Source organism: Choloepus didactylus, chromosome 17 (genome assembly GCF_015220235.1).
Source record: "Choloepus didactylus isolate mChoDid1 chromosome 17, mChoDid1.pri, whole genome shotgun sequence".
Lineage (NCBI taxonomy): Eukaryota > Metazoa > Chordata > Mammalia > Pilosa > Megalonychidae > Choloepus > Choloepus didactylus.
Genome location: NC_051323.1, coordinates 30,426,406 through 30,440,841, shown reverse-complemented (window position 1 = coordinate 30,440,841; position 14,436 = coordinate 30,426,406). Strand labels below are relative to the sequence as shown.

Genomic DNA, 14,436 nt, shown 5'->3' with positions numbered 1-14,436 from the left:
CAGTAAGTTATGTAGTGGTTCTCTACCAACAGGACTACCATGAACTTGAAAGAAAAATCACCATTGGCTAGGTTCCACTCTAAGGGTCTGTGGTTAAAAGTTAGGAACTACAATATAAATTCTTTAAATACAATTACATACATTTTGGATTTGATGTCATTAAGGGATTGCTACCTTTAAGGGGGCATAATTGGTCACTTTAAGAAATGACAAAAGGCAGAATAGTGATACCTGAGTTATCTAGGGCCATGCATATTTTTTCAGGAGTCTTTTGATCCTCTCCCTGAGAATATTAATTACATATTCTCTACATCTAACTAGAGATATGATCTTGCGCAATAATTAGTAACAAATACCAAGAGGGTAAGACACATCAAAGATCCAAGCTTTTTGTCAAGTCTTTTAAAGTGATGTGCATTCTAAACATAAGTGAATACTTTCCACTAAATACTTCCTACACTATCACCACTCATGTCAATCTACATAAATCATGTTCTTTCCTGTTACTGGTAATTTGACTCTCTGAAGCTACTTCTAGTGTTTGCACTCTTTATTTCATCCTAATCTCAGCATCCTTACATAATATTCTTTTATTAACTGAAACCCCAGGAGGGGTTAAAAAAGAAAGAAAACCAGACACAAAAGGAAACTAAAGAGGGAGAAAAATCTGGCATCTCCCTGTGCTACTAACTGAATGGTGAAAGCATTTTAGTTGCTAAGCAATAGATTAAAGAGTTCAAGATACTTAATACATTATTGGAGAAAACATTCAACTCTTCCTCACAGCTTTATTTTTTCTGGCTGTCTACCTGACTAAAAATAGAAAATGCATATAACAGAAAGTAGTCCTAGTGTTATAGTGCTAAAAATATCCTGCTATACTACACATCTAGGCAAAAATTCTGTCTACAGATTAAGAGCCACTCTTCTAATAATTTCTTACCCCATGAACTTATATGGTCCTGATTTTTTAAGAAGTAATCAGCATAAGCCTTAGTTACCTTTGTCAGCACGTGGTATTTCATGAGATTAGCAAAACAAGAAGTATAATAAACCATACTATGTTTTGAAACAAAGAATTTACATCATATATCCTGAATCTTCATTATATATCCAAAAGTACCCTTTCAACAGTCCCCTCTAACAGACCTTACAAACCTCATCACTAATCCTCCAAATTCTTCTAAGGTAACACTTGATAGATGGGACTCAAAAGTAATGTGTAGAGAATAACGGAATCAAATTAAGATACCAGAACATCCCTACAGATAATGGCCCACTATCCAGCTTATTTTTTAATTTTTGGTTTTCATACTTATTTTTTATTACAAAGTATTCCAAAAATACAAAAAGGTATAGAGAATAAGATTGCAAGTACCTATGTATCCATAACCCAGTTAGATGTAAAACTTTACAACAAAAGCCCCTTGTGTAACTCTCCCCAATTGCATTCCCCTTCTTGAACTCCCAATATCCACAGTTGGAGATTTCTACCTGTCATGTCCATGTGTGTCCTCCCAATTTTACTACAATGTATGTACCCTTAAAATTTTGCAGTGTATTGCTTGGCATGTTTTAAAACTTTATATAAGTGGTATTATTCATACCATTTAGTACAAAAAAAATGAATGATTAAGTCTTAATACTGTGAAACTTTATTAAAAGCAGAAGGCACTACATTTTCTTCAAGATAAGAATTATCACTACTTCTCAGTTACAAGCCTAGACCACTGGTCTGTGAACTTTTAGATATTGTGAACTAAGTTCAAGTTAAAGAATGACAATTAAATAGTAGTAGCTGGATGATGCAAATAAATTAAATGTCCATCTTCCTAATGGCTACAGATCCGTACTTCTGATAATATAGTCAAAGTTAAGCCCCACCTTACTTTCATACTTTCTTTCAAAAGAATGCTTTTTATGCATCTCTGTGAGGACAAAAACGAAGCTTAAAGCCCCATGTTGAATGTACAACATGAGGAAAAAACTACATTATATGTGTAATAAATACTAATGGAAGAACTTTTACAGGAATACTTTGGGAGACAAGCATACACATAGTGACAAAGTCTCTGATCTAACAACCTTTACAGAATCACTGCAAACTAAATTTTCCCACTCTCACCACTTCTGTTGCCAATTTTCCCTTTTTAATTTTCTCTCTCTTTTTTTAATTACAGAAGTTAAAGTTTCCAGAACAATCATGCATAAGATACAGGATTACCTTATATGTATCTTAATGTTCTCTTTATTATAGTGAAAACCAACGTTGTTGGATTTCATGAGAATAGAAATATATACACATATTTTACATCAAGTTTTTTGGCCTAACTATGTAAGATTTCTACCATATCTACCTTTGAGGTCTGTAAAAAGTACTATAGCACCCAGGGTTTTTTAATTATGCAAATATAAAACAGTATCTTGAAAATATAGTTTTAAACTAACTGAAACTTATCTAACCAGAAATCTAATGTACCACCAGATATGTCACCTTCTAAGATTTTTGACCCAACATCAGCAACTTGCTCATTCAAAAACTCTTCTACATTTTTAGCTCCACAGGGTGAAATTTCCAGGTCTGCCTAGTTTCTTACAAGTACAATTAAAAGTTTACAAACATTCTCGTTTTGTCTACCTTTTTACTGGGTGTTTAAAAACAACAAAAACACCTTTAAACTGATCAAACATGCCTTTGTTTAAGACCAGACTACATTAATGACACTTTTACAAGTGCTAAAATTCAAATAATGCAAGATGTTCATATTGCTGGATTTTTTTAACCAGTTTTTATCTGTGAAGTACTTTTGCAACTTAATGTTTCAAAAATAGATAAATCACATATAAAACTACATACAATCTTTCATATCTATAACGCATTTAACACAACTGAGCTCTTTTATTAAATGGGGTAAAAGTTTTTGAAGGACAGAATGGGAGAGTGGAAAGGATGCTGGAATTCTCTGCAGGATTTTTATTATTTTTGCAACTGTCCTTTAGGTTTGAAATTATTTCAAAATAAAAGTTTAAAAAAAAGACAGAGTAACAATATCCCAAAACATCCCATCCCACTCTTACCATGATAAAACTTAATGCAATTTCTTTCTCTAGACCAATCCTCATCACAGTTAATACACAATTCCAAGATTAATAAAAACTATGGAATGAGTTTTTAAAAGGTGATAATTAAAAATTCCTAAATCCAACAACTTTGTTACCCTGTAATTATGTTATAAAGTTTTGGTCAATTACTTTACCTGGGCTCCTTCTCCATGGTATAAGCAATTCACCACATTATCTAAAAGGTTGATATCCAGTTTTTGGCTGAAATCAAGCAGCTGACGAGCTGCATGGTCTGCTAACATTGTCATAATTGCTGGCATAGATTACTGAAAAGAAAGAAAAGAAAATTGAAGCTGCCTATATGAAGTTTTAAAATCGATCAAAAACTTTCTACTCAAAAGTTATTTTGCTTCAACTATGTTCTTACAAATATTTTAATAACTACTTTAGAGAATTTATCAAATTATTATAAAACAACTGAGACAGTAAAAGCAAATAAAAGCTGAAATTACTTAACTACTCCATAACTGCAGAAATTATTAGGGTCCATTTAATTTTTTATGTGTTATTTTTAGCTACAGAAAATTTTACGTTTTTACTAGCATTTTACATAAACAGCTACCCTATTTTAAAATCAAATCCATTTTTAGACTCTTATGGCCCTAAATATGGATAAAGTTCAAGTAGATGCTTTTTTTCTTCCCAAAGTAGAGTCCCTCTGGATAGTTCAGTAAAGTTCATTTCCCCTCATTTCATATTACCTTAATTTTTAAAGATATGCTTAAAAGCCAGGAAGATATTAAAAAATTAAATGCAGATATTATAACACTTCTTTTGTAGACAGCAATGATGGGCAGGAACTACATGCCTAACAAATTCTGGTATCAATTCCCTTACTTAACCTCTATAAAACTTAAGCTTCTACAAGCAATAAAATCATCCATACTTCTAACTTTCAACCCTTAGTGAAGTTGGGGATCAAAATTACATTACAAACATACCAATTCCTTCAATACATTGTCTAGGAACAAAACTAATGGCAATATGCCAAACGAGATTTTAAGAATTTCACAGGTATTTTTTGGCCAAGATAAAAACTTGCCAACTATTTTCCAAACAAAAACAAATTTTATCATAACAGGAGCTACTTAACTTCAAATAAATATACTGACTAAAACCTACTGGTTTATATGCAATTTTATCCTTTTAAGAGGATTCTATTCTAAAATGCTGGCAGATCCCCACATTTTTGCTGCCTGGCATTATAAAAAAGTCTTCCCTCCATTTTCCTTCTTTAGAGCTAATGCCACTCAAGTCTATCTGGCTAATCAGCAGTTCTTCACCTTTTTTGGGTCAAGATGCCTTAGAATCAAATAAAACTACAGCTCTCACCCAATAAAAAACTGACAATTTTGTGAACAATTACAAAACATTTAGGACACCCTGAAAGCCATCCATGAAACCTCAGGTTTAGGAACTCTGGTTTAGTGTTATTGAGAACAAAGGTCAGATGGTCATCTCCACTTCTCCCCCTCTTAAAAACCTTCCATTAGTAGGATATGAGCGTTTTATAGGAGTACATCTTGGATAAATTAGCTTGATAGGAAAAAGGTATTATTTCTTGGCTATTTCACAGTAGTTTTTAAATGAAAGCAATTTCAGTTTTAACTCAAAAAATTTTAAAAGGTAATTTCAATTACAACAAATTAGAAATCTAAAAGATTAGCCATTTAAACTAGATATAATATAAAAGCCAAGAAAGTAAGAATTCAATGATTTTTATTCCTCTGAAGTCTTCTGGTCCATTACTGGCAACTAAAACTGATGGGACTTCACTATTTTCCATAGCAGGTATTAAGAAAGCATATTTTAAATAATGGTATCTGTGATATATACCACAACAAATACGTTAGATCTAAACAACTAATACAAAAAAGTAAATATATTCCACGAATCAATGTGTAAGTTTCCCAACTTCAAGTGCCATAAAAACTTAAAAAGATCAGAATCTTAAAAATGTGAGCCTGAAAAGCCTATCAAAAATTAAGTTTTCGATTTTTTTTGGTTAAAAATGCAACGAACTTTCCCCCTATTTAGCTCTCTACCTTCATTTTTAAAAAGCCAAAACAGAAAAGCTTCAATAAAGTGACTCTTGAAAAGTTTCACTTTCACGTACATTGTCCTTAGAGAGTTCTCCAAACTACACTCTTAAAAATCAAGTTCAGCATAGAAGCGTTTAAATACCGTAGCTATGCCATTCTCAGAACTAGCGGTTATCTTCAAAATAACCTACCTATTCTTGAACTGTACGTGAGTAGAGAAATGGCGGCTCTGTGGTCAATGCCAAGCACATTTAGTCCCCCAAATCAAACCGCTTCCAAAACATTCTTTCCACTAACAGCAGTGTCCCACACGCTCAAGATATACAACCAAGCAGTTTAAGTAAACAGCTATAGCAGGAGGGGAGAAACCACAAACGCTTTCTTTTCTCCTTGGGCCCTCAATCCTAAAATCCACTCACTGAATACAAGGGATTATCCAGCAAAATTGTGACTCTACAAGTGACTACCAAAATACGTTCACTGCCACTTCAGACTGAATGGGCAGGCAGCTACACATTGTCAGCCCCCATTCAAAAACCAGAAAATCATAACCATTGCTTAATGATTATGATTACTTCACACTAGGTCAAAAAACAAGTCACTACAAGGCAACAGACTGCTACTTAGGTGTGTAGGCAATCGCCTGCTTCATTCAGTAGAAACACACCTCACTAAGGCCCGCCCTCCCCTTGCTTCTCACTCGAACCGATTTGCAGCACTTCTAACTATAGCAGACAGGAGCACGCACTCACCCCGCCCATACTCGGAGGCGGCATTTAGACCAGGAGCCTTAAGTTCACCGCCCCATTCTCTATGCAGCATGGCCTCTGAGAGATCAGAGGTCCGAGCTGGGCAAATAGTTCATGCTTCCTCTACCACACCACACCTCCCACCAACCCCAAACTCAGAAACATCGGGATGAAAGAAAATCGGGGCATCATCCACTGTACAATGCCAGCAGTAAACGATTCTATCTGTACACCCTCAGGCCCTCGTGTTGGAAAAGTACAACACGAAACCCATTTACAGAGTCCTGAAAAACTAATCTTTCCTACTTCTTATCCTAGTCCCATAAAAGCCAAAAAGCTCTTTGAGTTTCTTCGCAGGAGGAACAGGGACTCGGCAGCCCCTCCCTCGAGGGCCCGATCCCAAGCTCTCCACCGAGGGGGCCACGTGATGCAGGCGGACGTTTCAATGCTGCTGCACTAAATATTTCTGGAAACTTCCACTCTTGATAATTTAGAGACGTTCCTGAAATCACCCCAACTTCTCCCCAGCCCAGCCTAAGGGGCTGGGGAAGACCTTTCACTCCCGCGCAGGGCCTCGCTTCACTACCACGCTCCTCGCCTTCTTCCTCGGCCCCTGGTATACGCGAATGACCCAGCAAGCGCTCCCCTCCCGTGGCCGCCTCCCCGCCTGCATCCCCCAGCGGCAGAAGAGGCTCCATTCAATCGCAGGCTCCGCTCTAGGCCCCGCGCGCCCCCAGCCCGCCACCGCCGCTGCCTCCCGAGCTCGCCTGCCGCGGCCGCCGCCCGCCCCACGCCAGCCTCCTCCCGCCCGGCCGCCGCCGCCCGCTCCTCGGCCCCGAAGACACAGTCGACTTACCCAGAGATTGAACCAACTGCTTCTTCCTTCCTTGTCGGGGAATTAGGGCGAGGGAAGGTGGGGAGGGGGAGAGGGGAGGAAATCAAGGTGGGCTTCTCAGTTTTCCCACCTTAAAAAAGAAAATTTTTAAAAAAGAGAGAAAAATGGCAAAAAAAAAAAAAAAAGCTGAACAATATTTACTATTTCAGGGGCACCTCCCCCCAACAAACACACCCACCTGCCCCCCCCCAAAAAAGAAAAGGGATTAATCTGTGGAATAAATGCTCCCGCCCGGCCGGGGAGTGAGGGAAGGGGGAGGGGAACAGGGTCAAGTCCCAAAGATTCAGCCCCAAGGGGACCCTCCAGCCACAGGCGGCAGCAGGAGCGGCAGGAGTAGGGGGTGTACAGTCCACACGGTCAGGGGGACGCTCTGCTGCCAGTTGCAGTCCGATTCCCCCCGCCACCAAAATACGGCTCCCTCTCTCACGCGGCTCCGGCGCTGGGCCCCCCACCCAGGCTCGCCTGAACTTTCCCCCCTTCTGCTCCTCAGCGACTGGTGGTTCCCCCTCCCCCTCTGGGTGGTTGCACGGACTGCAGCAGCAAAGACTGGAACAGGCACCGCCGCCGGGGCTGTAGCTACTGTTGCTCTTGCTGATGCTGTAGCTCCCGCTGCTCCTGCCGCGGCCGCTGCAGCCGCTTCTCCCCCTCCTCCTAGTGCCTCAAACTCGGAACCGGTTGAAACCGGTTCAGACTGGGAGATTCCATCTCGGTTGAGTTTTCAGCCCATGGCGCCGCGGAGCGTTTGGAACCTGGGCCTCCGCCCCCAGCCCGCCTGCCCATTGGCCGGTTCCAGCCACAGCCGCGCCATCATTCTAGCTCTTATTGGCCCGATCGCCCGTCAGTCCCACCTCAAGGCTCCATACGAGTCCGCCGCTTCGGCCCCCGCCTCTTTCCAGCAGCGATTTGCCCGCAGAGTGGGGGAGGGGAATTGGGGCCGGTCGAAAGGGAGAGAGAAGGGGGTGGAGGAGAGGAGGTGGGGCGAAGAGCTGAGCCCAGCCTAGGAGGGAGCGAAGAGAAGCTGCGTGGAGGATTGGTTCGAGCGCGCTGTCAATCAAATGCAGCCCGCCCTCGACTTCCCTTCCCCCTTCCGCCGCTCTCCCTCCCAGTTCTTACCCCGCAGGCTCAGTCTTTCTGGTCGGCTGATTGGCTGGGCGCGTTTGGTGACGGCGAGGGTGGGGCGCAGCTAGAGAGCTAGTGGCAGCGCGAGTTTGATCGCGGCGCGGGGCTGCGTTCGATCGTCTTCTCCCGGACTTGCGCCGACCCGCCCCCTCCGGCTCCCGCCAACCTGCGGGGGGCCGGGTCCCGCCCGGACCTACCCGCCCCTCGCTTGGGGCTGCGTTCCGAAAAAGGAGGGCACGCCCAATTTGTTCTTTTTTTTTTGATCAGGAGGGGTGGTAAGAATTGAAATTTTTTTATAAAACTCGGAAGCCGACTGTAGGCCCCGGACCACTTTAACCCACTTAAAGAGTGGATTTGGACCAGAGAGTTGAGGGTGAGAATAACTCTGAAAGAGGTTTGGGTAAAGTGGGGTTTGTACTCCCCGCGCTTCGTAATCTTATAGTCCTGGAAAAGATAACCTGACTAGTTCTTGGGCACGAGTCTTTTACATTTTAAGCGCTGTGTCTCCCCATGCTGGAATTTGTTTTCTCCAACAACCAACCCTGCTTGGTTAGAAGTAGATTGTAAAAACTAAAATGTTGTACCCCGGCAATTGGTTTAACGGCGCATATTTTTGCTTGGTAAGCTTGCATACCAACTGCCTCCCACTTGGTGTGCTTGATTTGCCCCCGCTCTCTGGTTTTTCTCTTCAGCTTAGCTGCCCTTCACCACTTCATCATCATCAGATGGTATTTTCTATGAAAGTCACACGCACGTGGCCTTTCACATGGTTGCCTCTTGTTTGTCCTTAAGTGCCCTCCAAATCAGCTTTGCTAATTGTTCTTTGCTTAAGATACCACAGCCCACCAAAACTTTCACTGAGCCCACTTTGCCACCAAGAGTTTGACAAATAGTTTATTAAATCGACACAATTTTCTTCAGCAAATACAATAAACAATGAACAATGGCTAATACGGTAACCACTTAAGAATAACACCCCTCCCCCCTCCACTAAAGAAAAACCCAATAATAAACCAATTCCTGGATTTACCAAAATGATATCCGGTGACTTTCAGACCTAGGATATTTATTCATTGCCTAACGGAATCATATCAAACCATTATACATATAATTCATAGGATATGTAATATATTGTATAATATATGGTGTATGTGATATATGCTGATCATTTGGAATACTTACCAGAAAACCTGTCCTGCTTTTAAAATGTCTTTCCGCCTCATTTTAAGCTCTAGAACTAGGCCACAGGTCCTGATTTTTTTGGATTGGAAGCATAGTAGGAATAAAAACAACTGGGAGTAAGATCTAGCTTTGCTAGGAATGTGACCTTGGCAAATCGCTTCACTTCTTGGGGCCTCAGTTTCCTTCTCACCCATTTAATGAGGCTGACATCCTCCATGCCTCTCTCACAAGATTGGTGTTAAGGATCAAATGAAGTAATGTTAGTGAAGGAGCAGTGTAAATCATAAAACACTTTGTGGATTGTAAAGTTCAAATAGCTCAGTTTACCCTTCTTTGGCTCTTTTAATCCCATCTTTCAATTACACCTCCAAGAGGTCATATCTGTCTGATCATAGTGAATCATACGTAAATATTTGGTCCATCCTTTTGCCTGGGGTCAGCTGAAGAGTTTGTTGCAGAAAATGATGCATTCAAAATAAACTTGTTGTCTAGTTAACAACTACAAAAAAAAGTGACTGGGGCAGATAATTGTGTTTGATCATATTTTCAGGATCAAAGTCAGAACATAAAGTCTGACATATTATTTCTTAGTACTTTTTCATTACTTTCGTTTGTTGGAATCAAACAGATTTTGAACCTTAGAGTGGGATATGGATAGAGAAATGTAAGTAAACCTTATTGAATGCCTGTCTGGTATCTAGCAGGGTTTTAGGCCTTTTTGTGCAATATTTCACTGCTTCTCACAGCACTCTTGTGAGAGTTATTATTTTGCATCTGTCTATCTATCATCTATCTATCTTTAACATATACACATGCATGCATACATACACACACTACCCCAAAGTGGTTGAGTCAGTATTAGAACCATATTTGTGGTCTTTCTACTACTCAACATTGTCTCATAAAACAATAACATAGTCAGAAATAAGAGAGAGGTCCATAAGCATAGTAAAAATTGAAATTCCTCCTTCGTATACTTTCCCCATACCTTCTAACTGCTCAGAGGTAATCATCATTAACAGAATAGAGTGCATACTTTTGAGATTTTTTCCACGCATTTATAAATTCATTTGCTTTGTATTTTGTTCAACATGTACAACATCGTACTACACATTGTTCAGTGACTTGCTTTTTACTTAACAGGTCAGAATGTGTAAATCCACCTCATCCTTGTTAACAGCCCCATAGTCTTGGTACCATAATTGATTCAACCATTCCCCTATTAAGGACTACTAGGCTATTCCTGGTTTTCCCTCTTACAAATAATGCTGCAGCAAATATTCTGGTACATTTATCTTTGGGCACAAATGTGAATATATCTCTAGGTTAAAATCCTAAAAGTGGAATTATTGTGTCAAAGGGCATATATATTTGTTATTGTGGTAAGTATGATTACCCTAAAAAGGTGTTATCAATTTACATATCAAACAAGATATATGAAACAAGATATATGAACATAAATGCCATAGGTATTTGCTATTTCCTAAATTGATGTTGAAATCATATCTGTAAGAAAGTTCTTTATGGTCACACCAGAGTCTGATGATTCAAATGGGCAATCTTTGCATATAAATTTGAACTTTGGGCTCTGAAGACAATATCTACTGACTAGGCATTCCTCAAGGAATATGCAAATACTAAGACTAAGTGCCCATATAACGTAGTAAAAAAAATAATAATAAGGAAAAGATATGCAATAAATCTATTACTTTAATAATGGAATTGGTCTTTTCACTGTTTTTGAGAAAATTAATACCACTTTTGCTATCAGGGATACAGCAGTAGCCTTCCGACATGCATTTCTTCCAACCAGCCATAAAAAACAGGCACTTGAACTAAACATACCATGAGTCTGACTAACTGCATATTCAGGTATTGAGCTCAAATTCATAATTCACTGGGCTTTTTCTTCCAAAGAATCTTACTTTGTAAGACCTGAGAGGATGCATTGGGCAAAATGTTTCTCTGTAATATCTTATAAGGAGATTGTTTTTCTTTCCTATTTGCTTTAAAAAATATTTCACAAAATTATACGTAATATCACATTCTTAGATTTCAAAGACATTACCCATTTAACTTGGTCAACAGTATAATTGTATATGATGCTGAAGTATGATGCAGGGAGGGAAGGGATACCCTTTTCAAGAAACAATTGACCTATGTTCAGAGACAGATTGTGGTGATGAACGCATAACTATGTTATCATACTGTGGACAGTGGATTGTATATCATGGATGATTGTATGGTGTGTGAATGTATTTCAATAAAACTGAATTTAATAAAAAAAAAAAAAAAAAAAAGAAACAATTGACCTGGGAAGTCCTAATACAGGTTGCAACCCTATTCTTATTGATAGTGTTGAGAATGTTTACGGAAAATTATGAATATTTTGTTGGCAGAGTTAAAGGCCCTGCGTTACCAAGACCTCAGCAAACTATCTACATGGCATCTAAGAACTTAAAGTCAATCAGGAGCAGAATCAGGAATTGTCTGAAAGTGAGTTGCTGCCTTCTTGAGAATATAGTGAAAAAGCATTTGCTAAAGGCTGCTAAATCTAGGAGTTACAGTCTGATGTTCTGAGAAATTCATACTGTTCTATTAGGTGACCCTCAACAATAGGTCACAAATTCTGTTACTCATGGAGAAATGAGAGACCATTCTCAGACAGGAAAGGGGAAGCCACAGAGTTGCTTTTCCAGAAATATTTCTAAGCTAAAAATAATATGAGTTGGGGAAATATGTCTACATATATAAGAAGTAAAATAAAGTTGGAAAGGTATAGTTGATAACTGTGGTGATATGTCATCTCTTTCACCCACAAAATTACTCCATTATGTATTAGGCAATGAGAAACAGAAAAGGAAGTAAAATCAAGGAAATGAAAAGAGGTGATACTAATTTATTCATTCAACAAATATATTGAGAGCCTACTCTTTGCTAGTCACTTCCAGATGCTCAGGATTCGACGGAGAACAAATCCTATGGAAATCTCTGCTTTCAATGAGTGTCTAGTCTAATGGAAGACACACAAATTAAATAACATAAATAAGTCAGAGAAGTAATGTGTTGTATTGTGTTAAGTGCTATGTTAAAACTGAAGCAAGGTAGGGAAAAATGGAGTGTGTGGGGGGTTACAATTTTAGATAGGATGATTGGGGAAGGTATCACCTAGAAAGTGGCATTCAAGTAAAGACCTGAAGGGGATGACGGAGGAATTCCTTACAAATATTTGGGAGAAGAGCTTTCTCGACAGGTGGAAAAACAAGTTCAAAGGCCCTGAGGCAGGAGCATGTTTGGCATGTTATTTACAATGGTGTGCTGGAGGCAGCTTGTACTAACTCTTGGGAGCCAATTGTTAAATTTTGCAAGCTGGCTGTTAAACACAGTCATTAAAAAATTAAATTACATAAACTGACTATGTGATAAATTACATTAAAAACGAAAGTAATAAATATTCAAAACTTATCACTTTCTCATTACATTATTGCATTTTACTATTATCTATCCTCTTGAAGTTATTTATGTCTATTGTATTGGCCTAGTGGAAATACTATATAATGGTGTGCTACTGCACATCTCTTCACAACTCTGCAATGTGTCATCACTTTGGTAGCTTGAACTCAGCCATGGTGGGAGTACGTACACCATAGAAGTCAGCTAAAAATCAGGCATTCTTTTTTGAAAGCTGGTAGTTAAACATTTACCAGTGCACCACTATGTCTTAAGGACCACCAAGGAGGCCAGAGTTGTGTGATCTGGAAGTTGACTGATCAAGAGGAAGACAGGTCAGAGCAAAAAAGGGGGAGGGTGGGAGGCAGGTGATGTAGGGCTTTACTATAGGCCACTCTGAATGCCGTGCCTTTTCCTCTGAGTGATATCTGGAGCCATCCTGACTTCTAATTTTAACAGGATTATTGTGGCTGCTGTGATGAGAATAGCCTAGGGGAGCAAAGGGTAGAAATAGGAAGAACTGTTAGGAAACCCTGAAATAATCCAGGAACTGATTGTGGCTTGGACCAGGATGGGAGCCATGAAAATGTTCCAAGTCTGAATATATTCTGAAAGTAGAATAACAAGAATCTAAAGGATTGGATTGGGATATGTGAGAAAGAATTCAAGAATGGATTTCTGCCTCAGTGTGGAGATGGGGAAGTGTGGAGATGGGAAAGTCTGCAGGAGAAACACGTTGGTAGGACAGGGTAGAATGAGGATCTCAATTCCCCATCAAACCATAAATTCCTTAAAGGCAGTGGCCTTGTGCCAAGTTCTTAGTTATACTTCATAAATATTTGTTGAATTCATGAATTAATCTTTTTAGCTTTTGCAATGAAATGAAGTCCTGGAAATTAATGTTGATGAAAAGATGCTAGTAGATATTATATTCTGAACAAAAATGCTATTATATGCCACTGCAAATTAGGCTCATTACACTTCCTTTAATTCTCACCATTTAATGGGTCTATCAGATTTTTTGCCCTCTGTTGGTACTGCCTGCCTGGTGCACTAGTTTTCTGATCACAAGAAAAGATTCAGTATAATCATCATTAGTAGACAACTTAAGGAGCAAAAAGGAGTGGTAATATATTATTAAATGTTGATAATCTGTTATCAAAATCATGTTTTATCACCGTCCATTTCTCCATCCGTAAGGAAGGGCATTCATATTAAGGAGAATAACCACCGTGCCTTCCAGTGCTTTGGCAAAACTTCAGATGCCAGGCCTTTTGGCCAAACGTCTACAATTTCATATTGTTGGAGCATTTATTGTCTCCCTGGGAGTTGCATCTCTCTATAAGTTTGCTGTGGCTGAACCAAGAAAGAAGGCATATGCATATTTCTGCAGAAACTATGATTCCATGAAAGATTTTGAGGAGATGAGGAAGGCTGGTATCTTTCAGAGTGCAAAGTGATTTTGGAGTGCAAAGAATTTCTTTGGATTGAGTTCCTTGGATGTTTGTCACTAACCTATCTGTGCTCCTGAATTATGAAACTTGAATATGTGGGCTACAGCATAATTTCCCTTGATGAATAAATAATTAACAAATACTGTTGACAGTAAACAACAACAACAAAAAAAATCATGTTTTAAAGGCTTAGTCTCAAATAGTAAATCAAATAATAAACTGATTATATATGCTAACAACAACAATTTAAAAATGTTCATCAGGTGCTCTGACTCTAGAAGAAATGAAAAAACCTACCAAAGTTAGTGGATCTATTTCAGTGATTCTCAATAAGGGGTAATTTTGCACCCCAAGGCGCATTTAGCAGTCAAACATTATCTCATAAAACAGTAATATTGTTCATTTGATTGTTAAGTCAGAAT

At 39.1% G+C, this 14,436-nt stretch overlaps 1 protein-coding gene across 1 annotated transcript in view; it reads right to left on the bottom strand.

Annotated features, from left to right (window-relative positions):
* Nucleotides 1–6,919, bottom strand: part of XPO1 (exportin 1) — a 37,472-nt gene extending 30,553 nt beyond the window's left edge. Inside the window, exons 1-2 of the mRNA XM_037806809.1 lie at nt 6,771–6,919; nt 3,258–3,389 (exon numbers count right to left, since the gene is read on the bottom strand). Coding sequence (XP_037662737.1) covers nt 3,258–3,383 — 126 coding nt within the window. The 5' untranslated portion in view covers nt 3,384–3,389; nt 6,771–6,919. The remainder of the gene's footprint in view (nt 1–3,257; nt 3,390–6,770) is intronic.
* Between the last annotated feature and the right edge of the window lie 7,517 nt (nt 6,920–14,436).